This window comes from Pelophylax lessonae, assembly GCF_965119305.1.
Source record: "Pelophylax lessonae genome assembly, chromosome: 1".
Lineage (NCBI taxonomy): Eukaryota > Metazoa > Chordata > Amphibia > Anura > Ranidae > Pelophylax > Pelophylax lessonae.
Window position 1 is genome coordinate 328,565,512 of NC_138768.1, and position 26,174 is coordinate 328,591,685.

Below are 26,174 nucleotides of genomic sequence, written 5' to 3' on the forward strand. Positions count from 1 at the left end.
CAGATTGTACCAATAATTGTTACAGGCACCCCAAACGCAAAATCAAACACGCATTTGCCAAGTGAAAAACACACAACAAATGTGGCAAAATGCCCATAAGCTATTTCAGTGCATGTAGGGCAGCCATATGCATGTTGCACAGAAGAACGTGCCAAAAAACAATGTGCGCTCCCAGTAGACGAAGTGTAAATGGTGACTAAAAGTAAAATTGGTGTGTTTACACAAGAACAATGACAGCTGAGTGTCTCGGCACACTCCCTCCCATGTACTTTTATAAAACTGGCCATATACTACGCAATCTGATTGTACAATCTTTGTAAAATATGCTTTCGATTTACCAAAGCTATGAAATAGGAGGACCCACCTGAACAAACTATTCAATTTGTATCAAATCAGGCAAGCCCTTGCACTACATAGCAGTTGGTTTTTAAATGAGGTTTTTAAAGAAGGTTGTACAGAGTAGGGATGTGGTAAAGTGGGAGAGTGAAACTCTGCCTAAAAAAGGTGAACTAAAGCCCCGTACACACGCACAGATTGTTGGCCATAAATTGTCGGCCAACGTCAGATCGGCCGATTGTAGGATTGTTAGTATGATGCTTCCGACAACCAACTGCGACTTTTCGGCCGAAAAAAATCTGGTGTGCATGCTATAAAATTTTTGTTGGCCAACAACAGAACGGCCGATTGTTCCTCAGTCAGCACGGATTTCGGCAGACAAAAATCAGATGAGCAAGACTGGGCATGCTCAGAGAAGAAAAAACACACGGAAAGTCAACCATCACATGACATCACTTCTGAAGTTGGTTTTTGTTGGCCAACAAATGTCCAGTGCAAGTCTAGAGCACATTTCAACCAACAAACAACACTGGACAAAAGACGGCCGATCGGTCGGACAACAATCTGTGCGTGTGTACGAGGCTTTAGCCTTTAAATGCTTCGGCCAACTTCTCTACCTAGTCTAGCATGATGTTACATTTTAAGAACTGTGTCAAAAATATCCTAGATATGCTGAATGCTATATTTATGGAGGTCCTAGATATGATAATTTTGAAATGGCTAGCTTCCTTACTTATATCATAAATCTCTTTGAAATGCTTTGAAATATACTGGGCTACCAGTTGATTAAATAGGCATTTGAAACAATAATCATTGAAATTAAGGACAGGGGCATCAAAAGATTCAATCAATTTTTTTTTACAGGCCTGTACCAGTTCACTGTGTTAGAGGACACTGTTCCTGGCTCTCTGATTGGCCGACTAAGAGCTTATGACCCAGACATTGGTGAAAATGCTGAAATGTCCTATAGTATTGTGGATGGTGATGCTGGAGACACCTTTAGTGTAATGGTAGATGCTGTGGGTCAAGATGGCATTCTCAGAGTACAAAAGGTAAGACTGATACCCCACAGGTGCATTTTTTTCTTTATATTATTTAATAGTGAGCGTTCCTGTTGGATAAATCAGGATGTAGGGTTTTGTTTTTTTTTTTTTTAATGTCCATTTTAAGCAGAGAGAGAACACAAACTTTCCCTCCTTCCAGCCTGTGCTTTCCTGGCCTTTTTAACAAATGGTGGTAGTTCAAACTCACCTTAAAGTGGTATTAAACCCAAAAACAAAAATGTATTATATTGCAGCTTATAATGCAGGTGGATGCATTCGTTTTCTTTTCTTATACTTTTTTCCCCTTTATTTTTAACTAGTGATCCAGGCCAGTAACACACTACCTGTATAAGGGTCTGGATAGAGGAGAAACAGAGACACCTGTGGACAGTATCATGGTAATTCTGGGGAGAGGATAGTGTTAGATGCATCAGATTTAGATGGACTTGACTAAATCCGGCCATAGAGGGATGGAAATTTGGCTGGTTCAGCAGGAACTGGCAGCATTTTGATTCATCTATTGGCAGACTGGGTGAATTGATCTATCGATCAACTTTAGTACAACCAGCCTGTTGATTTTTTTTTTGTTCGATCACTGACGGTGGTTATAGCCGCTGGTAGTGATCGTTGTATTCTGACCGCTAGAAAACCTCTCGCTGTCAGAATACAATCAGTGGGAAGAATTCCCCCATCAACACTGACTGTGTTGATGGGGGAATCAAGCAATTTTCTTTCCTTCAACTCATGGCTGAAGGAAAAAAAAATTCAATAATGTATGGCCCGCCTAACAAGTTAAAACCAAACTCCTGTTAAATTTTAGGCAGCAACAATTTTTTTTTTCCTTTTGGGATAAAGGTTTTAAACAAATGAAGAAAAATTAACTATTGTAAGCACTCCGGGTTAATGTTAAAAGGCTTTTTTCAACCCTCTAAGTCAGGGTTTCTCAACCAGGGTTCCGTGGAACCCTAGGGTTCCTCCTGAGATTGCTAGGGGTTCCTTGAACAAAGGGCAATTTCTGCCTCTCAGATAAGTTTCCAATGACACCATTGTTCCTTTTAGCTCTCTGTAAGGGGGTAATTCTTCCCAATGATGACAAGAGTAAGGACTCTGAGCATTCTTCCCACTGACTGTCACACTAATGTGCCAGGACTTGTAGTAGATTTTTAATTTTTAGCAGGGGTTACCCGAGACCAGAAATTATTTTCAAGGGTTCCTCTGTGTTGAAAAGGTTGAGAAAGACTGCTCTAAGTTCTACTTTTGCTAATTGACAAATGGTCGAAAAGTTGTTGAAAATTAACAGATTTACTATCAGGATCACCAGGTGAAAATAAAGGGAAAAACTGACTAAAAAAGAAGAGTGGTGCAGCCACCATGTCTAAGGATTAGTAAGTTGCAATATAATACATTTTTGTTTTGGGGGTTAACACCACTTTATTCAGCAGCACTAAAGGGACTGTGGACTAATTGATACCATAAAAAAGTGTGTTCTGCACAGACCAACCTGCATCCCCAACTATCTCCTTCTTCTATGGTGACTTCCTTTTCTGACTCATCTTTCATCTTCCAGCCTTTAGATTTTGAGTCACGCCGGTCTTTCACATTCCGTGTGGAAGTGATGAACACTGTTATCGATCCCCAATATATTCGCCGTGGACCTTTTAAAGATGTTACAACAGTAAGAGTAACAGTAGGAGATGTGAACGAGCCGCCATATTTCTCCCAGGACCCATATATCCTAAGTGTTCAGGAAAACCTCCCTTCTGGTACTCTTGTTGGGGTGGTCGAGGCTAGAGACCCTGACTTACAAAGCCGCTCTATAAGGTAAATTATATCATGTCTGTCATGTTCAAATTACATTAGCAGATCTAAAGCATGTTTGGATATATATTTTTTTAAACTAACATGTAAGCTTCATGCACAAACTTTGTAGCAATCCACGAAGACTAATGACTTACTGACTCCTCATACTGTACAAATAATGAATGTTTGTATCAAAGTTGTTCATACAGTTTGAAATCTGACCAGCATCCATTTAGGTTAATAACTGAAGTATATTGTCTACTTCTTTAGGGTATGTATCAAATGTTGGTGGTGCTGGGCAGCAGCATGGCCCTCTCTCTGGTGGTGTTGGGCAGTGTGGCTCTCTCTGACTTCCCCCAGCACAGTCCTCAGGGGGTGTTGGAGACTGCGGACATGGTACAGGGGGTGTTGGAGACTGCGGACATGGTACAGGGGGTGTTGGAGACTGCGGACATGGTACAGGGGGTGTTGGACACTGGACATGGTACAGGGGGTGTTGGACACTGGACATGGTACAGGGGGTGTTGGAGACTGCAGACATGGTACAGGGGGTGTTGGACACTGGACATGGTACAGGGGGTGTTGGACACTGGACATGGTACAGGGGGTGTTGGAGACTGCGGACATGGTACAGGGGGTGTTGGAGACTGTGAACATGGTACAGGGGGTGTTGGACACTGGACATGGTACAGGGGGTGTTGGAGACTGTTTCTGTATTGTTAACCTTTGCTTGGACAAATTATGGGTTCTCCTCAACAGCTACCCCACCAGCTGCACACGCTTACCTATCTATTCATTACCCACAGTTTGGCTACTAAAAAACAAAGAGAAGAAACCCTGTATAAGCTCCAAGTCACGCCTTTATGCCTACACATGGCCAGTGGCTTTCTCCTTGCCTCCATATTACAGAGCTGGAAGCTAAAGCCATAATTTGCCTAGCACCAACACCAGTTCCGGGACAAGGTCATCCAGTGCCCAGGGCAAAGATGCCAAACTATGCCCCACCTTCCCTTAGGATTAGGGTCAGGGCGCCCCCATTCCTGCATAAAACCATTGTGCCCAGGGCAGACGTCCCTCCTACCCACCCCTTGTCCCGGCCCTGACCAGCACTGTCACATAAAATAAAATAGAATAGGTTACATATTCCTCATATCCTGAAGTACCAAGAATTTATCTTAGCTTCCAGTGGCCAAAAGAGAACATCAGAGAAGCCAATAGAAGGAATCTATATGCAGCTGGTGGAGGTACCATTAATGTAACCCTAGCACTGGAGTTGATTTAAAGAGGCCTTGTCTCCAACCTATAAAAATGCCAAAGCACAGAAAAAAAAGGCATTTAAATGCTTACTTGTAAAGTATTTTTTTTCTATTGTTTTCGTTTTTTTTTTACTTGCCATGCGCTAAGAGATTTGACCACTCCAGGAAGTGTATACCCTATCAAAGCCAAATTTCCCCCTCCTTCCTTGCACATCATAACCTCTCTCCTCTATTTAATTACTGCTTTTGCTGGCCTAAATTCCTCCGCCCCTTAAATCCCTACATTATCTTTTATATAGCTGGTGGGGGAAATCTATAATGGGATTGATTTACTGATTTACTGAAAATGAAGAGTGCAAAATCTGGTGCAGCATGGTAGCCAAGCAGCTTCTAACTTCAGCTTGTTCAATTAAGCTTTGACAAAAAACCTGGAAGCTGATCGGTTTCTGTGCAGAGCTGCACCAGATTTTGCACGCTCCATTTTTTGTAAATAAACCCCAGTGTGTCATTTGAGTGACAGCTCTGAGTCTGTTGGGGCTGCTGACATCACATCCAAAATAGTGGTGTCCAGCAGTAGCCTTGGAGCTTTTGGCTGTCTTCACAGGGTTTTTATAGGTAAATAAAATGCATAAAATAATTTTATTGCATATTTGCTCTTATGGGTAGATTCTTTTGTTGAAATGAATGGACTGGTGACAGGGTCTCCTTAGGCATGCTTTGCATCTGCAGCACCTTGCAGGTTTTAACCTGAGCTGAAATTGTGCACCTATAATGCTGCACTAATATGTGTTCAGTGATACTAAAATCTGATTATTTACGCTGTCTTACAGTCAACTTACATTAGAGACTTTACTTTGACTGATGTGAGAACTGCATATTCTATACACAGAAGGGCTGGCTTCTGCTTCAGCTTATGAAAAAGCTCTGACATAATCGGATCATTCAGACCTCTTTGGTTCAGTATACTGAATGCAGAACTGAAGGAGGGGGACCACCAAAGGGAGAGTGCTAAAATTAAATCACACAAAACAGTATTTTGTGCCATAGCAACAATATATCTGAGTTGGTTTAAATGTAAAAACAATAATATGAAAAATAAATCTGCCAATCTATAGGCAGCCTTATGCCTATGACTTTAGTGGCTTTAGGCTATTGAAAAGATTTCAAAATTGAAGATTCCTTCAATGATGAGACACATTTTTGATGCCTGGGAACACTTGTTTCAAATCATTTCTACATGATGATATTTTTGTTATCATAAGAGATTCTGAATAGTGAGCTCAGATATGGCTAGAACCAGCAAGTGGCCTCTTTTTCAAACCTAGCTTCAGGTTTTGTGTTATTTTAAATAATTTGGTTGGCCCAAACAATTTCCTTTACTAATTACTGCACCCGCTCTTAGCGCTGTATAAACCGTATGTAGCATCAGCTACAGAATGTATACAGCTCTATGTTTCGTCAGTGGCACGATGACTTCCCGTCCTGTTCCTGAAACAAAATCAAGTTGGGCTGAGCTCTGCTCAGCCATTCACAGAAGGCTTTATATTTTTATCGATAACTACAAGGCTTCCTCTGATTGCCTGATGTGGAGAGGCGGGTGGATGACATCAAAATCTCTGCCTCAGTCAATCACTGATAAAATGCAAGGTTTTCTGTAAGTTGGACTGAAGAGCACTCAGCCCAACTCAGTTTTGTTCCTGCAGCAGACGGGAAGTCCCTTTACCAGAGCCCTGCATACTGTATATTGCAGATGTTACATACAGTTGATACAGCGCTGATAGCAGACACAGACATTACAATCTGAATGTTTTCATTTATGCCCAATTAGGCCAAAGTATAAGTATCGTTACTTACCATGACAACAGTTACTTTCAGCATTGAGACCCTGCAAAACACAGTCAAAGAACCTGCACGGTTTTAATAATTTAAATTTTCAGATTCCTAGAAAATGCCCGACTGAGACCTGTTCTTTTTTAAGTAGAACTAAAGACACAACTTTTTTTTTTACATTTTGGTCAGTTTTTTTTGCCATCTATACCTTTTTTCCTTAACAGGAAGTGGAGATGAAATCCCTTCAAAGTGAAGGAATCTGTGCTTGTCACCAGAACTAGTGCTCTCTTTGGAAGATTTCCTCTCTATTCCTGTTCTTGGGACAACCCAAACCTAATGATTTTCTTTTAAGTGGTTGTGTAGCCTCATGGAATTTGAGTAAAGTTTGTGTATTTGTAGTGTTTACTTATCTCTCTCCAAAGCTCTAAGTGTCATTTTTCTCTGGTGCTTGGTTACTTTTGAGAAGTTTTATGGACACATGAGATAAATTTGTGTCGGGAGGGGGCGGAGAGCACACAACGAAGCTTGTCTATTCACAACTCAATTCTTCTGCTGTGTGGAGGGGGGTTTTCTTTCCTCCAATCATCTTTCACATGGTGTAACTGCAGTCTTTCCGCCCTCTCCTCTGTGCTTCTGACAGATGAAGAAAGATTTTTAACATGATCTGCACTTTTAAAAGGGTTTAGAGTGGAGAAGACTGCAGATAAACCAGTAAACCTATGTAGGAGGATTTGTTTATTCTCTGTGTATCATCTGAAGCTGTTCACTTCATTGGGCATATGTGAAGGTTTACAACCACTTTCAATTTTACAGAGATAAAGGTAAACAGGACAAATAGAGAGGGTAAATCTCTATTACAGAGGTACAAACAGCAACATACATCTGACTAGTGTCCTAATACCTCTCCACTCTACCTAAAATTTGAAGAAAATTTTGCCTTTTGTTGTACTCTCTGCAGCCACCAGCTCTCTGTTTTGCCCCTCCACCGTTAACTGGAGCACTAAGCTGTGCAGGGGCAGGAGGGGCTGGCTCAGTCTCCCAGTGGCTCACTGAGAGACCGTGCCAGCTGACAGTCCAGGCTGCTGGGTTGATCCGACTGCAAAGTGATGTCAACCGGTGGTGTGCTTTAGCCCACTGTCAGCTAAAAATGAGTCACAGGAGTGCAGAACAAACTGCATTTCTGTGATCCATAGGAGCTTTGGCCCTATTTCTCTCAAGCAACATAGAAGCATGTCCTGTTTTATGTCAGGCAACAGTGTTTCCAAATAAATAAAAAAACATTTTGAATCTTTCTTTAATAGATTTCTTCTCAATGCTTTATTTTCTTCTCAGTTACTCTATTGATCCCCTCTCTGACCCAGAGGCTCTCTTCTCTATTGACCCTGAAGATGGAACAATTGGAACAAGTACTTCCTTGGACCGAGAGATCAAGAAAGAGCACAGTATTACTGTAATGGCTACTGAGAACGGTGAGAGAGATCATTTATCAAATAATCTAGTTTTAGATTCTTTATTAGATAGAAAAACCATAGTTTGAGAGCCTAATTCTGTTAATTTCTCCAACTGGCAAACAAGCCAAACTTCTGATGGCATTAGTAATGTACAGTAAATGCTGGCAAAATGGCTGGCTACCCAGTTGTATTGTACAGTAATGCCTCATACACACGCAACGATTATCGGCTGACGATCGGCCGTCTTTTGTCCAGTGTTGTTGTATTGGTTGAAATGTGCTCTAGACTGCACACAAATTTTCTCGGCCAACAAAAACCAACTTCAGAAGTGATGTCATGTGCTGGTTTACTTTCCGTGTGTTTTTTCTTCTCTGAGCATGCCCAGTCTTGCTCATCAGATTTTTGTCTGCCGAAATCTGTACTGACTGACGGAAAATCGGCCGTTCTGTTGACGGCCAACAAAAATTTTATAGCCTGCACACCAGATTTTGTTCGGCCGAAAAGTCGGAGTCGGTTGTCGAAAGCATCATACTAACAAGCCGAAAATCGGCCGATCGGACGTTGGCCGAAAATTCACGGGCAACTATCGATAAGTGTGTACGAGGCATTAGGCTTTCGCTACCTAGCTATATTTGCACGTGATGCAACCAGTCAGGGCATTAGTAGTAGTAATTAGGAAAGGCATTGGCATATAACTGCTTCTAGATATTAGCAACCAATAAGAGGTCATGCCTCTTTCACTACAGAAAAAAAGGAACATTCCTTTCCATATGGATGTGCCAATGGGAAACTTCTCCCAAGCCATGGAGAAAGGTTGAGGTAGTTCTTGCATTTCTGTGATCTAAGTAAAGTCAGACAGGACTGTCTGCTAGTCTGTCCTAGTTGATCTGTTCTCTGAGAAAGAAATTATCAACTGTAGCAGAATTAGAAAAAGTATCAATCTTCATTATTTTGTTGTACATCACTTCAAACTCACAAACTGACGCATTTCTCTCTTTGTGTTGTATGTGTTGTTTTGTGTATTCATATATCGTGTTGTTTTATATGTTTCTGTTGTGTGTTTTGTTTTGTCTGTTGGTGTCTTCTTTTCTTTTTTTTGTTGTGTCTCTTTGTTGTGTCTCTGTGTTGTGTTTTTGTTTCAGACAGCCCCTCCCAGGTGTCACAAGTTGGCGTTGTGATCCAGGTGCTAGACGTCAATGACAATTCTCCAACACTCGCTGAAATATATAAACCACATGTATGTGATAATGCACAACCTGGGCAGGTATGTTCAGCTTGTAAATATATATAAAAAGAAAAGAGTGACGGTAAGCCTGGGAGCTGGTGGGATGGGCTCACAATCACGTGATTACTGTGAAAGCCAACCACAGTGATCACAAGACTGAGTTTATTCCATCAAGTCCTGAGCTTGTGATGGTAACCCCTTCATGCCTAAAGGGTAAAATAAATCTAAATGCCTAAACACAATTTTGCAACTTTGACACGTGTTAGTAAAACCATACATATCATCACAACTACTTTGTACATCCAGGTGGATTATACCTTGTTTTTTTCAGGAAAAATTGCGCTTTCATTTGGTAGTAAATGGTTATGAATATCTTCTGTTTTTTTTTTTTTTTGTTATTATCAAAGGAAATCTGGCCCAAAAATAGTGAAAGAAATTTAGTTTTTTTAAATTTAGCTGTATATTTCTTGTTACTACCATAACCTACCACCAAAAAACAACCCAAAAAAAATTCTCCTGCTCCTGAAGATCACAACGATACCACATATATGTGTGTCAGATGTTGTTTGTACTCGTAGTTAGCAATAGTGCGAGTTTTGCTTTTTATTTTTATTTTGTTTTGTCCTACCTACAACACACAGACACTAACTGACACTGATGCCACTTAAAAAAAAAAAAAATCCTGCCCAAAATATACTAAGCCTGATCTTTGACCCTGACCTTGACCCAAACACTAACCCTGGCACTGACCTAGATCAAAGCTTGATCTAGGTATTTTTTCTTAATTTTTATTTTTTTATTTTTTTACAGACATTTTTTTTTTCTCTCTGCACGGAAAGAGGAAGATACATTGTACCTTTCCTCTCCATTCACAGAAAAAGAAAAACACAGCGGCGGGCTTCACAGTGACTGATCCCTGTGGTAGCCAATCAAAGGCTACCACAGTGATTAGGTGACCCAGAATCGGGAGATTCAGGTCCTGATCATTAGGTACCAGCAGAAAGTGAGAAACACATATATGCGGCCCAACTAAAAAAATCCCACTTCCATGAGGCCCTAGTTATGTGTTACGTCGGTGGGAAGGAGTTAAATTGTGACTGGGTGCAGTCCATGATGGCGTGGGTGTGCTGGAAGTTCCTGCGGAAAACAGTGGTCCCAGCTGTATGGGAGTGATGTCATCGCGGCTCCGGCCACTCACAACGATAGAGCCAGCGAACCGAGAAGAAACGCCAGGGAGACATGTCAACCCCTTCAGCGGTGACTGGGCGCGTCTGCGGGAGCATTGTTCTAAGGTAAGTAATTTATAGCAAATTATGCTGTTGTCTTGCAGGTTTTTTTTTTTTTTTTCTTCAGCGGTTTACTACCGCTTTAAAGGTTTGTTTTTCCCTAACTAAAGTAATTAACATGCTATACCTACTTGCTCTGTGCGATGGTTTTGCACAGAGCAGCCCTGATTCTCCTCTTTTCGGGTCCCCCGCCGACACACACCTGGCTCCTCCTCCTTTTGCTATGTGAGTACTCATACTTGCTCACTCCTGAGCCCTGCTCCCTCCTCACTGGCTGTGATTGACAGCAGCTGAAGCCAATGGCACTCACTGCTGTCTCTGAACCAATGAGGGGGGAGAGAGTTGAGAGTGCTTCTACTCTCATGCACAGCGCTGGTTTCGGATCAGGCTCAGGAGAGTATAAAGGGGGCCTGAGGGGAGTGCTGAATGCAGAAGGTTTTTTACCTTAATTAAGAGAATGCAATAAGGTAAAAAAAAACATTCTGACTTTAACCACTTGCCGACCGCCGCAAGTACATATACTGCGGCGGTCACCCCTCCTGGGCAAAACGACGTATGGGTACGTCGCTCGCCCACGAGCCTCTAGGGGGCGAGCACGCACCGCCGGAGGCGCGCTCCCGCCCCCACTCATTCCTTGACATCCCCGTGCGAGTGACCGGCGACTCCGGCGTCACTCGCGATCTCCCGCTGGAGAGGGAGAAAGGCAGGTGGCTGATGTAAACAAAGCCGCCTGTCATTCTCCCTGGTGTAACTGCAGAGACTATACGATCCTGCTATGTAGGATCGTATGTCTCTGTGGTTACATCACAAGCCATGCCCCTTGACAGTTAGAATCACGCCCCTAGGGACACACTTAACCCCTTGATCACTAATAAAGTTAACCCCTTCCCTGCCAGTGTCATTTTTACAGTAACAGTGCATATTTATAGCACTGATTACTGTAGTAATGTCATTGGTACCCCCAAAAGTGTCAAAAATGTCAGTCAGGGGTCCGATCTGTCCGCCGCAATGTCGCAGTCCCGCAAAAAAAATCGCAGATCGCCGCCATTACTAGTTTAAAAAAAAAGACAATAAAAATGACATAAATCTTTCGCGTAGTTAGTAAACGCAATAACTTTTGCGCAAACCAATCAAAATCTGCTTATTGCGGGGTTTTTTACCAAAAATATGTAGCAGAAAACAAATTGGCCTAAAATGGTAAAAAAATATCGTTTTTTTTTTTTTTCAAAATTTTCGTTTTTTTTTTTTTTATAGCGCAAAAAGTAAAAATCGCACAGGTGATCAAATACCACCAAAAGGGTGATAGGGGGAAAGGACGTCAATTTCATTTGGGTACAGCGTCACACGACCGCGCAATTGTCCGTTAAAGTCACGCAGTGCCGAAATCGCAAAATAGGCTCTGATCTTTGAGCAGCCAAATCCTCTGGGGCTTAAGTGGTTAAAACCATTTTAATTTTTCTTCATCTGCATACTATATTATTTTACTTCCCTAATCAAAAAGATCTCCTTGTAAAACAACCCATTCAGTGAAAAATAGCAATGACATGCACACATATTTGTATAGGTATTAAAAAAAACAGTGTAAATACCTTTTTTTCCCCTTTTTTATAAGTGATCACATTCCCTCTGTTCTCAGCTGCATAAGAGCTGGGGAGGAGAAGCAGTAGCACACTGAGTTTGCCAGTCAATGGCTGTGCAGCGGGGGCGATTCTTATCATTGGAGGACAATTCTTATCATTGGAGGAGAGCACACTAAGCTCCCAGCATAGGAACTGACCATGGTGTGCTCTCCTGCTTAGTGTAGTCAGTTTTTAATAGTAAAAAAAGGGGACTCGCAGGAAAACCAGGGATTTCACATGAAGGACGAAATACAACAGGAGACTTTCTCATACAAGTACAGCAGACACATTTTAGAAATATGAAGTATTGGGGTGGCAAACGCTTTAACTACTCTCCCTCCTTTTAACATTACAAAACAGAAAAAAAAAAATAATTAAATTTATCTGTATATTTCAATGGTCCATTATCAAATAAAAAATAAGTTTTCCTACTCCTGACATGCACAGCGCTACCGCATATGTGTATATTATTTGTTGTTTGGACCCATAGTAGTGCCAAGAAACAATTGTGTGCATTTTGTTCATTTTAATCCTACCTAAAACACACTGACACTCCATAAAAAAAGTTTTTTAACCCCTTTGCTGCCACAGCTGTTTTTGCATTTTTTCACACGTTTTAAAAAATCATTTTAGGCCTGAAGATTGCCCCCAAAACCTTATACAATTTCTGAAAGCAGACACTCCAGAGAACAAAATTGTGGTAGTTACAATTTTTTATGCTACACGATATTAGCGCAAAGGTTTCATAAATATACTGAAGTTGAGGGGAACACAAATGCAATAAATTAGCCGATTTTTGGTAAAATATAAACAATGACGTAAAGTACATCTCTACCAAATTAGCAGTTTGTATGCTAGATTCTACTCTCTGCAGTGGTGTAATGCTATAACAAAACTATGTATTCTGTTGTCATCCTAATGACACTGTTATTCTGTCTCTGTGTTCCCAAAGATCATCCAGACTGTCAAAGTGAAAGATGCAGATGCTGAAAATGGTGTTTTCTCTATTCAAAGTCCAGCTGCTGCATCCGATGGAAACTTCACTATACAAGACAACAAAGGTGTGCTCATCAGCAACCCCTAAATAATGGTCATTTTTCCATTTCCTCTATGCTCCATTAATATATCCCTTTCTATGCACTCCAGTATTTATCCTCTGATCCCTCTCTTCTCACTAGATGGAAGCGCGTCTCTTCTGGTGAAGCACAGCAGCTTCTGGAGATCTCAGAGGGACTTCTTTTTAGTGCCCATAGAAATCACAGACAGCGGTGATCCCCCACTTAGCAGTACTGACACCCTGACGGTCTCTTTATGTCACTGTGAGGCAGGCGGAGCGGTCCTAACCTGTCATATGACCACAGGCTCAGCTGCTGGACTAAGCACTCCTGCTCTGCTGGCTATCTTGGCTTGTGCATTTAGCCTTTTGGGTAATTATGCCATTATATTTTCTTTTATTAGTAAGGCCTCTTTCACAGAAGGCTGTTACCGATTACATGCAAAAGACCTAACAGGGGTTGAATGCAATAATAGGCTGACAGCTAATTGCCAGGAACCCTTGCAGTCTCTCCTGCATGTAATCAGTAGCAGCCCTATTCACAAGCGTGCATGGGGCCTAAAATGTAATTGTCACAGTGCCAGAAATTGCTTTACCTTCTCAATGGTGTAGGTCTTGTGAGTCCTTGGGCACAGTACAATGGTGTGCTTTTCCACTCCCTTTGTAACCGCAACCGTAAAAAGATATCTCCGCTATTATATAAAAAAAAAATGTGTAGCAATATTTCCAAGCATTGGGCCTGATATGGTTCTGCCATCGTCACCGGTAACACTTCCAACACATTTAAGTTGAAAACCCAAGTGTGAGAACTGAGACAATAACCATTCCGGCATCTTTGGTTTGTTTTGTTTATTTTGTAATGGGGATGGGAGAAGGGAATGAGTGGGATACTCCTCTGGCTCAACTAGGTACAACTGGGACACTGTACAGAAAAATGCCTGTTAGCGCTGTCTTGATGCCAGCTGAATGCCGGCCAACGCTCCCTGGCGCTTGAAGATACTGTTCTGCTAAACTGTGCTGAAACTTCGACTTTAATACTCAGATTAACTCAGAAGATCCACAACTGTAAGACTCTTGACACTCTGTTTAACTCAAAAGTCCGGTGAACAGCTCCCTCCAGCCCTTCACTGACTGTGGTAGCTCCTTGTAACTGTTTGTGCTGCTGCAACTCTTAACACTGTACACTTCACACTGTGCACTTACCTCTTCAGGGCCCAACCGCTGGCGCCCCCTCTACACCTTAGGGTCCTCTCACTAGGCACCCCCTCTAACACTTCAGGGTCCTCTTGCTAGGCACCCCCTTGACATTAGCTGGCTCCCAGATCCTTGGGACCTTCACCAGAGTGGTCCCCTCTACACTTCAGGCAGACCCTCAGGGGCAATTCACAGTTCTCACGAACTTGGCATGCTTTCCTGGAACTGAACCCCTCTATCTCCACTGGTCCTCGGCACACGGATCCTCTCTGCAGCTCAACTCAGCTCTCTCTCTGGACTCTCAAGCAGCGAGACACCCGATCCTTCTGACAGGAGGAGAGACAGCCGTACCCTCCCTCCTTGGACTCTGCTTCCCGCCAAAGACGCTGCGTCATGCATTCCCCTCAAACCTATACCCACTCCCAGAATCCTCTGTGGCAGAATCTGCCTTCTGGGGTAGATACAGGCCTGAATGGACCACTGATTGGGTTTCCTCCACTGCCCAATGAGAATCCCCTCATGGAGCCAGTGGGGAGACTCCCCTCTCAGAAGCCACACCTGGCAGACATGACAGCCCAGCTGAAAATCATGGCCCTGCTGTTAGGCAGCCAAGGCCCACTATGCTTTTACCTAGCACACTAGGGATCGACCAATATCGTTTTTTCATTGCCGATACCAATATTTTGGTCATGGCGTATCGGTATTGGCCGATATGGGCAGATATTTTCGTACATTTTTTTACTTGACAGATACTTTTGTGGAGGGATCTGGGGGTCTAAAAGACCCCAAACCCCTCCTCTGCACTTAAAAGCATTCAAAATGCCAAATTTGGCTATTTTGAATGCTGTTATTTTTTTTAATCTGGCGCCAGAACCCAGAAGTGATGTCATGACATCACTTCTGGGTTTTTGCATGGAGACCCGATCAGACCGTCGGCTATGGACGCCGGTACCGGGGTGATGCCTCTAACTGCAGGCATCACTCTGGTACAAGCACTTTCCGAAATTTCGATAATATCGGCCACCTTATTGATTCCGATATATCGGGAAAGTGCATATCGGCCCTCGATATATCGGCTTTGCCGATAATTGGTCGATTTCTAGTTCACACTATCAGAACATGAAGCGTTAGCATTGCGTCACTTCAAAATTGAAGCCTCATGTCGAGTCAAGAAGCGTTTGAAGCCTTTCAACGTCTCCCATTCAAGTCTATGGTAACGCTTCGCAAATGCTCTGGCAGGCAGTTGTGGTTCAGTTGCGGGATGTTAAGATTAGTTCATTTACTGTAATGGAATAGGCATTTGTGGAGTAGTTTTAATGCGGAGCTCCACCCAAAAGGGGAAGTTCCACTTTAAGGACTCATTCCCCGCTCCTCTTGAACAATTGGCATTTTTGAGGAGCGGGTACCCAATTTTGACGTCTTCCTCCCTTCCTCCCCCCTGCAGTCTTCTGGGACCTGTCAGTGTCCCAGACTGCATTCACCATTCACGATGCGCAGTGCAACTTATCTATGGGCAGTGGGCACCCGGCTGTGAAGCAGCAAGCTGTCCCAGCCGGGTGCCCATAGTGAAGATGCTGGTGCTGGGGACCGAAGATAGTTTACTGCTCAGTCATGGGACAGGTAAGAGGCTGTTTTTTAAAAGTCAGCAGCCACAGTTTTGTAGCTGCTGACTTTTATTTTTTCCACAGGTGACTGGAACTCCGCTTTAACGCACCTTAACACTCATCAAGCGCTTCAAAACTGCCCATAGGGCATTTGAGGAGCATATTTAACTAGTCATTAAAGCTTATAAAATGCCAGTGTAATGCCCACACTAAAGCTCATTAACCCGAGTCTAACGTCCATACTAATGCCATAGGAGAGCAACAAAAAGAGAAGGACCCACCGACCTCGTGCATTACCACTTAAAAAATGTATTACAATCCAAAAAAGTATACATTGTACTCATAAACGCATGATAATAGCACACGTAATGAAAATGGAACCAATCACCTCCAGGACTACCAGGATACTCCTATGTGCTGGATGACGCTTTTCGAGGGGGAACCCTCTTCTTCAGAGCCAAGTAGTACTTTGAAGGCATATGCTGACGCCATCATGTCATTCAGCACCATAGGAGTATCCTGGCAGTCCTGGAGGTGATTGGTTCCATTTTCCTTACATGTGTGCTATTTTAATGCGTTTGTGAGTACAATGTATGCTTTTTTGGGTTTTATACATTTTTTAGGTGGTAATGTACGAGGTCGGTGCGCCCATCTCTTGTTGTTGCTTTTTTTTTCAGTATATTTGGATACCCTTGGTCCTGAGGGGGCAGCAAGACCCTAGGTGGTGATAACAAAGACCACACAAGACCACTCGCCTTCCCACATACAACTTGAGAGCAGGAGAAATACCGTTTTGGATGAACGTTTTAGGAGAGTTTGTTAAGCATTAGAAATTCAGTCAAGTGTGAACAAGCCCTTAGATGTTTCTGAGGAGGTGTCATGTTTGAATGTAAAGCTGCCCATACAGTAGTAGATTTTAGAGCAAATTTTTGTACAAGTATTTGTATGAACATTCTCAGTATATTTAATAACTTGATGAATGTCATTTGAAAGTACTTTTTACATTTATTTTTGACATCAGATTTTGAAATCTGAATGGAATTTTGAAAGGATGTTAGATAATTAAAACCACATACGCTGTTAAAAATTTGTTCATTTAAGAAACATATTCTATCCTGCGCCTTCAAATTTTCTTGTCACTGCAGTCTAAAACGAAATTTGATTTAACACCACTGATTAGAAAATCGAACAACTGTTTTAAAATGTTACTAAACCCACAACAGTAAAATCAGTGTGTGTATATGCAGTAAAGCATGCTTGTTATACTCACTGTGGAACCTAAGAGGTTAATCCTCAGCATTGTGTAAAAAGGCTATTTGATCCTGTTTTCTCTGATCCTCACCTTCTTCCACATTTTTTTTCTTGAAAGAGTGCATTTGATCAGCACAGGGCCAATCAGCACTGTGCAGACAGAGGGTCAGGGGTCCTGCAGCCTTATAGGACAATCAGGGGAGAATGAAAACTCCTTCTACAAGCTTTAACCAGACACTGATAGAAGTCACCAGACTGCTCTAACTGCTGATGAGAAAATATATTTAGCAGTTTATATTTACTAAAACCATTGCATTTCCATGTTTTGTGTACTGTGGGAGACCCGATGTAGTGAATGCAGAGTCCTGGGTTTAGTAACACTTTAAATCACAAAAATTCAAAATAAATTGTACTAGTGTATGGCCAGTTTAGGAAAATTCTAAACTAGCTCACCATGATCTATCCCAATAACTGGGCTGGGGACTGGCCGAGCCCAGTTCTCATTAAAGTGGTTGTAAACCTCAGACATGAAATATGAACAAAACATATCATTCTATATTGTGTACTTGTCTCAATAAAGAGCACTGAGTATCATTGCTGTCTTTCACTTTGTTCTTCTGCTATCAGCATGAATCACTTCTGACAAGTTTTCCTGACACCAAGAGAAACATGGTGACAAGGGAGGGACCTCCAGCTGATTGACAGCCTCACCTCTGTTCCAGTATACTGTGTGAAGGGAGGTGTGTTTCTTCCCTCCAATCAGCTCTCAGAGCTCTCCTCACTGAGCTCTGCAGAGTGTAATGTCCGCTCTCTGCCCTCTTTTTTTTAACTTTTAGAAAAGCTTAGAAATTCAGCACTTTGAATGGATGTTGAGGAGAGAAGACTGTAGATAGACAGGTACAATTTATGCATGAGGATTTGTTTCATCGTTGTGTATCACCTGAGGATAGTCACTTGACTGGGTATATGTAAGGGTTTACAACCACTTTAACATGCAATGGAGAGGCCCAGATACTAAACCTTTAACCGTTTGTTAAGACAGTATTAAAATAAAGTACAACTGATGAGATGATATCTGCCTGCACACTACAGACAAGGCTAAGTATGGCCTCCCTCATAACAAAGAGGACTAAGCAGAATTTCTTCTTGCTGGAGCAACATTTTTTCTAAGTTATGTTATGTTATGTAAGTGGGAGCAGGTAACAAATATAAAGTAAGTATTATCCTTGGCTAAAAAAGTGGAAATACACTTTGATGGTTGCACTATTTTCCCAGACCTACAAGCCCTACATCACAGTGCTAGTGCAGCCATATCCTGCACTAATGAGGACTACGAAGCCTGAAACAGCTGTATGCAAGTTGGTAATACTGGCTCTGAACATCTATGGCTATAACTGTACTGTACACCAGTGGTTTTGAATGCACTGATGGCTAAAATACGCAAAAAGGAATGAATGCCTCTGCCCACATTCCCACAAGCAGAGGTTGAGTTCATTGTTTTTAGGTTTTATGCTGGAAGTTAGGACATGTACATACCTTCAGTTATAAGAAGGCAATGCAGTATCATGTTTAAGCTGGTAGAATTTTGAACAAATGAAAAAATCTCACCAGTACATTTATAAATGGTAAAATTTCCTGCTGTGGTTGAAAACTATTTTTAAAGCAGTTCCAGCCTGTACAAAAAAAAAAAAAAAAATTAAAGGCAGCAGCTACAAATACCTTAGCTGCTGACTTTAAATATAAGAACAACTACCTGTCCTGGAATCCCACAATGTTGGCGCCCTAAGCTGATTCCTCCATCGGTTTCAGGTGCAGGCGCATTGCAAGTAAGAGAAATTGGCAGTGAAGCCTTCAGGCATCACTGCCAGTTTCCTACTGCTCATGTGTGAGTTGCGCTTTGCTTTCTGAATGGTCCTGTCGTCTTCTGGGACACACACAGGTCCCAGAAGGCAGCAGGGGGAAGGAGGAGGGGCCAGAAATGACGGAGATCGCCGTGCAGCGATCTTACCAGGAAGTGGGAGCGGGTACCTGTCAAAACCAGGTACCCGCTCCCCCCGCTCCCCAAAAAGTGCCAAATGTGGCAGTGGAGGGAGAGGGTGCAAACAAGCGGAGCTTACCCTTTTGGGTGGAGCTCCTCTTTAATTTTACCCCACTAACAATTAATAAATCAAGGGAACATTCTTAAAGTGTAAATTTTCAAACAAAGTTCTACTAGTGCATGGCCAGCTTTAAATATATGCAAATTCGCTTACATACAGTATAAACACATTGCATATTTTGGTGCCCAGGATGTCTTGATGCTGTGTACAGCCATCCATAGACATACATTAATGAAGGGGCTGCACGCACCTATGTGCTGCTACTTGCATGAAGTGGCATATGCGCACAGATGTAATGTCCCAAATAATGTTAGTGTGTGTTCAGGACATTACGTCCGTGCACATGCAGCACTTTATGCAATTAGCTATGCATACAGCCCTCTATACCCATCCAGGTCTATGAACACAGCACCAGATCATCCCAAGCACCAAAATACACTGTATGGGTGAATATGCCCATGTGCATGAGCCCTTAGATTTTCACAGCAATCACATTAGGGTAGAACTAGCACAAAAGACTGTCATTAATCAAGCGCTTGCTGCCCACTGCTCCTATCAACAGCACTCTTGCTTCTTGAGTAGTAATGTTGATTGGAGCAGTGTGGAAGGGTCATGTCAGACCTCTGGGGACCTGGCCTGCTGTGTGTAGGAGAAGCAGTCTGACTCTAATGTGCTGCCAGCACAGGGTATTTTATCCCTGGCTGCAGTACGTAGCAAGTAAAACAAAAAAATAGCAGTATATTTATGACTGTATATTCAACCTGCATCGTTGTAATTAATAGATATGTTTCATTTGGTTTTTAGCAAGGATGTTAATCATGTTTCCTGTTATACAGATGACCACTATAGGGAGTATTTACAACTCAGGAACCAAAATAAGAACAGCAAATAAGTAAAAATTGGAAAGTCATATCACATATTACTTTCAGCTAAAGGTTACAATAATATCGCAAAATATGCACATTCCAAAGTAAAATATAGTTTTCTGAAACATGGAAACTCCAGCAAAAACATTTTTTTTACGTAAAAAGGGAAAGAGTTGGAACCTTTATTAGGCCTCATTTACACTTGCAGTGTCAAACCTGTGTTCACATGTATTTGGAGCACGATTATAAATGTATATATTGATTTTCTATGGTGTCATTCAGACTGGATGTTTAGCTGCCTTTAGGGTCCATTCATTAAAGCTGCAGTTATAGAAAAAAAATGGAAGGGATTGTATGCTGGCCTCCTCATGTCACTATGCTTCTTGGATGTGGCTAGCAATCACACACAAAATCTAGGTAGGGAAATAAATCAACCCAACACAGGAGGCAAAAAGTGGAGATGCACTTCAGTTTTAATTATTACAATGTGCAGCTGATAAAATTGCAGAACCAAAAGACGGGGGAGCCAGAACTTCAACCTGGTAGGGTTTTTTTTTAAGTTATGGGAGAATTCCAATCTAGCCACCTTACAAATCTCTTTCGAAGGAACTTTAGAGATTGAAACCCAGGAGGACACCACCCCTCTTGTGGAATGAGCTTTATTTTCCTCAGGAGGAGAAAGCCCAGATAAGGTATATGCCTTTCAAATTGTCGTGAACAACCAGGAAGATAACATTCTGGACAAAGCCTCCTCTCCCTCTCTCGTGCTCCTCGGCAGAACAAAAAAGGTTTTCAGCCTTTTGGAAAAGTCCAGGACTTGCCAAATAAGTTACATAGTTAGTGAGGTTGAAAAAAGACATCAGTCCATCCAGTTCAACCTATAATGTGTGTGTTTGCTGCTAACCATACATTGTATACCCCTGTATGTTGTGATCATTAAGGTGCCCATCCAATAGTTTTTTGAAACTATCGTTGCTCCCTGCTGATACCACTGCTTGTGGAAGAGAATTCTAATAAGGTTAACCTCACACAAGAAGTGCCTGACTGCCAAATCCTGTGAATCTGCTGGAAACCTAAGAAGCACTGCCTCCCAATTTTGATGGAAAACTAAAGAAACCTTTGAGAGAAACTCAGATGAAGGCCTCATAATTACTCTGTCTTGTAAAAAATGACAAAACGGTTCCGTACAAGAAAAAGCTTTCAACTGCGATACTCTCCTGACAAAGGTAACTGCTGTCAAAAAGAGTACTTTCCGAAACAGATGATTGAAAGAACAGGAAGAATTAGTGGAAAAAGGAGACTTCTTCAGCAGCATTGATGGCAAATTTCATTTTAGGAAGAAACCCCTTGCAGGTAGATTTAACCTGAATACTACCTTAAAGAACTGTTAAACCAGAGGATGATCCACTCATCTGACATCGATCAAGGCTAATAGAGCTGAAACTTGCACCTTTAAAGAACGATATGCAAGATCTTTCTTGAGTCCTGACTGCAGAAAATAAAGCACTTCAATAATAGTTGGATTGGCAGGATCAACCTCTTCCTTCTGCATAAACTGAAAACATTTTAGTCATATCCGTAAATAGGTAAAATTTATTGAGAACTTTCTGGACTTCAACAAGGTCTCAACTACATTGAGAGGAAGGAGATCTGCTAGGATTAGCCCGTCCCTAGGAACCCTTATGCAGTTAAATGAAGATGCTGAGGGTTAGGACACTGTCAGGGTGCCAGAAAACCAGACCACATGGAGATGCAAGTAAAATAAAACAGTTTATTAGAACAGCAATAATAAAAGCACAGCAAGAGAGAGGAGCGAAATCAGGAACAGCCGGGATCAAGTCCAAATACAGGTAGTCATCCAAGCCAGGATCGAGTCCGGAAGTGGGTAGTCATCCAAGCCGGGGTCGAGTCCAGATGCAGGTAGTCAGCCGATGCCGGGTCGTCTGCCGATGTGGGGACATAAGCCGATGCAAGATCAAGAGCCAGGAAAGTCGTCAGCCAAGCCAGGTCATGCACAGAGGAACACGGAGAACAGAAGACTGCAAGCAGCCTTGGAGCACAATTAAAAGAGCAAGGACTGCAAGTCATCAGGTGATATAAATAGTCAGGTGTGCAAAATGATCACTGAGTGACGCCCAGGCAGCAGGCAAGTGATGATGCGTTTTTAAGAGACAGCAGTCTGCACATGTCCAAGATGGCTGCCAACAGGAAGACAAGGTAAGATCTTGACAGATACGTATGATTTCCCTGTTGGAGCATGTCCCTTCTCAAAGAAAGATGACAAGGTGGAACCTGGGCTATTTGAAGGAGGAAAAGAGACCAACATGCATCTGGGCCAGAAAGATAATACTAATATGGCCTTGACCCTCTCGTGTTGAGGGGTTCAAGAGAACTCAAGGTATCAATGCTGTTGGAGGGTACACATAAACCTGCTGGAAATCCCACCAGAAAAAAAAGGTGTCCTGGGCAAACGGCCCCTAAGTCCTGTATCTGGAGCTCAAGAGAGGAAGGTGAGTGGTTTGACCAGTTGCCATAAGATCTATCGATGGCGTCCTCCACACTGCGTTCATTCTGGTCTGCAAACCTCCTGCTCAGGGAGTCGGCCAAGAGATTCTCTAGCAAATAACTGGTTGTTAGGGTTGCGTCTTGTCCCTGTGCCCATTGAAAAATCTCTGGAGAAGTGGCAGGCTTTTGATGCAACCTTGTTTGGCAATATAAGATATTACTGTTTTGCTGTCAATCAAAACCTTCACCTGTTTGTCCTGTCACAGAGAAATAAAATAGGTGAGGGCTCCTGGGGCTGCGATCAATTCTAGGATATTGGAATAATGAGGAGGTCTCTGGTATCATCTTTCTTGAATCTAGTATCCCTTGCAGTAGTGCTCCATCTTTGAAGTTCGAGATCTGATGTAGGAATGGTCAATGCACCAAGAGCCAAGCGCCTCCTCCTCCAAAGTTTTGACGGATAGTGAACCAGAGAAGGTCCCGCCAGACTGAAAAAGGCAGATTATTTTGCTGGAAAAATGACACTCAGTTCAAGTGGTCCAGGAAGCATAACTGAAATAGCCTCTGATGCCACATGGTCCAAAGAACCATGAGAATGGTGGCCGAAAGTTTGCCCAAGTATGTAAAGCATGATCTTGCCAATGTTGAACTAGATATGTCATCTCTTGGGATTGGGAAATAATACCCTTTGGTATTCTTGCTGGGAAGAAGAAAAACTCAGGCCACAAAGGTGTTGAAGCACACTCCCAGATACTCCATCCTTCGTGTTGAAACTAGCTGGCTCTTCTCTAGGTCCACTAGCCACTCCAAACCTGTCAATAAAAGCCAGCAGCAGAAAACAAAAAAAAAACCTCAATTCGAAATATATAGGAGAGAGATGACAGAAAGTGATGCTCAGGAGTAACTAATAAAAGCCCACAACAGGAGTATAAGTAAAGGCTACAAACACACCAGGAGTATTTACAGCCATTTAGGCAGGCACCATAGGTGCTTCCAGGCTAAGGAGGCTTTACTCTCTACCCCAGGGTTTTTCAACCACTGTGCCGCGGCACACTAGTGTGCCGTGAGATATTGCCTGGTGTGCCGTGGGAAAAATTCCAATTTCATCCGAAGCGCATGTTAAGGACTATAAATAGCTCTGGTGTCACTGTTACACTGACAGGAGGAGGACAGGAGGAGACATCGCAGTAGATCGCCGATGAGCAGAAGAGCGCCGATGGATCTGGATCTGGAGGAGACATGAGCAGAAGAGCGCTGACTGATGGATCTGGATGGAGACATGCGCAGAAGAATGCTGAGTGTGACGGACAGCGGCTATCTGGAGGAGACAAGCGCAGTAAGTACTGAGTGACAGTGAGATACTGCAGTGATGGACAAGTTTTTGAAAAGGAAAGAACTGGACTCTGAACAAAATTCGGAGCCAGATGAGAGCCCAAGTATGAGTGGGGATCAAAAGAAAGCAAAGATGGTTAGCTCAAGCAAATTCTCTGGCACAAGGCAATATGGCAAAAGCTATATTTCATTTGGATTTACTTTCACCGGAGATGCAAATAAACCAACTCCACTGTGCGTGGTGTGTGGGGAAAAGCTATCTAACAGTGCTATGGTCCCAGCCAGAATATCAGCTTTGTGTTCAGCCAAACAGGCCCAGGTTTCGCACTGAGTAAGTAAACAGAAATATGAAAAATGATAAAATACTTTATTATTTCATAATAAAGTAATTATAAAATAATTACTTTGTGTTTATTTGATTCCTATTCAAGAGAATTACTTTATATATAGTCAATATAGGCACAGAGTTAAATTTTTTTTAACATTTTCTAATGGTGGTGTGCCTCTTGATTTTTTTCATGAAAAAAGTGTGCCTTTGCACAAAAAAGGTTTAAAAACACTGCTCTACCCAAGTCCTCCATACAGGAGAGTCTGATTCTGCATAGGAACTGATAAAGAGAACTTAATGCTAAAATCAAGTTGCACATGGGGGGGGGGGGGGGTCTGGTCTCTTTTAAATGTAGAGGTAGTATGGGTCTCAAGAGGATCAGGTGGCAGAGCTGACCCAAAAGTATGCTGATTTGAGGAGGCCTGGAAAAAACAGTTTTTAACTCTTCCCGACTATTTTCATAACTAAAAAATGTTTTCCTGGAGTTATATTTAAATTTCTAGATTTATCTACTTAGCTTTTGTTTTTTTTCTCTTCCTGTACTGTTGCATTTTAATGTATTTTATTTTATGGAAAATGCATCAGGGTAGTGTGACTTTGTGACATGGACACCAGTGCTGCAACCTCCTTCACTGGGATCTTGCAGTACAAATGAAGGAGAAGAAATCTAAAAATCTAATGGTGACTCAGCCTGCTGAAATGGGTGGACTGACTGTTTACAGCCATAGCAATTTCAGATTATTTACACCTCAACAAACAATTGCTCACATTGGAAAAAACATAGGTGTCATTTCCTTCACGGAACCTAGTTACGTTTTGTGCGTTCTGTCAGGCAAGCAGCTTTGTTGTATATGCTACGGTAGTTACCCATTACAACATTTACATAGTTCCTACTGGCAGTGTTCAATATTAATGGTAAAACCTCTGTTTTCTCTCCATTACATATCCATCCATGAACACAACCCCATTATTATTATTTTTTTTTTCTGTGCCATCACATTTTTACTATCCTACTCATACTCCTCCACGTCAGCCCTAGTGTCCCTCTTCTATTTACAGCGCAGACACAAGCCATCCCCTCTGTCTCTATGTGAGGATGAGGATATCCGAGAAAACATCATTACTTATGATGACGAAGGTGGAGGAGAGCAAGATACTCAAGCGTTTGACATGTCAGCCTTGCAGCCTCCTCAAACAGGCCTCAGTGGAGGCTTCTTTCACCCTCCTCGAATGGATGTTCTTCCAAGGGTTCCTCATCAGCCTGCCCCCCGATCACCTCAGCCAGCCCCTGTTGATGTACAAAGGTTTCTGTCGCTCCGTCTAAGAGAAGCAGAACGAGACCCTGTGGCTCCCCCCTATGACTCCATTCAAGTTTATGGGTTTGAGGGAGGTGGATCCTCAGCTGGATCTCTCAGCTCGCTAACCAGCAACTCTGGAGGAGCTGGGGAAGATGAACCTATTGGGGATGACATATGGGAATGGGGCCCACATTTCAGGACACTGGCAGAAATCTATGGAGCAAAACGAAGAAATTCCGTTCCGGAAGATTAAAACTGTTGAGTGATTGTTAACCGATTTCTTGTGAATGACATGCAGAACAATCATTTTCTCTTTTCCATAAAACCGAGTGACATACAATATCAGTGACAAAGCCCCTACTTCTTCACGGTGACTAGCAGACATGTAAACAGACAGGTGGAACCTTTGTTAACCCCTTCCCTGTCAGAGGCCACCTAAAAAAAAAGAGTTCCTAGGGGTGTTGTGACTTTTACAAGATTACATTCAGTTCTTCCAGTCTTCCCACCGCTTGCCGCGGGAGTATCAAATACAGTCCGATGTGTGCCATTTGTGGAAAGCAAACATTTTATTTTCAAAATAAAATTGTAAAACAAAGCATTTGTTGTGTACAATGTGTATGCAAGTACATTCTTATATCTGCTGTTTCGTATCTATGTATGAATCCCCCATTGACCAGAATAGAAAAGAATAGAACATAGAATAGAGTTTTCTCTTTTTTTTTTTTTTTTGACAATATAAAGTGTTGGCTAATGATAGGCACATCTTTTATCATTGGAGCAAGGTTCTATAATTAAGC

General features: G+C 42.3%; 1 protein-coding gene across 3 annotated transcripts in view; it reads left to right on the top strand.

Moving 5' to 3' along the window:
• CDH24 (cadherin 24) overlaps positions 1–25,972 on the top strand; it is a 103,584-nt gene extending 77,612 nt beyond the window's left edge. For all 3 annotated transcript variants that reach the window (XM_082264309.1, XM_082264310.1, XM_082264311.1), the window contains 7 exons: positions 1,201–1,388; positions 2,947–3,200; positions 7,598–7,734; positions 8,859–8,980; positions 12,799–12,907; positions 13,025–13,273; positions 25,113–25,972. In XM_082264309.1, coding sequence (XP_082120435.1) covers positions 1,201–1,388; positions 2,947–3,200; positions 7,598–7,734; positions 8,859–8,980; positions 12,799–12,907; positions 13,025–13,273; positions 25,113–25,630 — 1,577 coding nt within the window. In that variant the 3' untranslated portion in view covers positions 25,631–25,972. The remainder of the gene's footprint in view (positions 1–1,200; positions 1,389–2,946; positions 3,201–7,597; positions 7,735–8,858; positions 8,981–12,798; positions 12,908–13,024; positions 13,274–25,112) is intronic.
• The last annotated feature ends 202 nt before the right edge of the window (positions 25,973–26,174 follow it).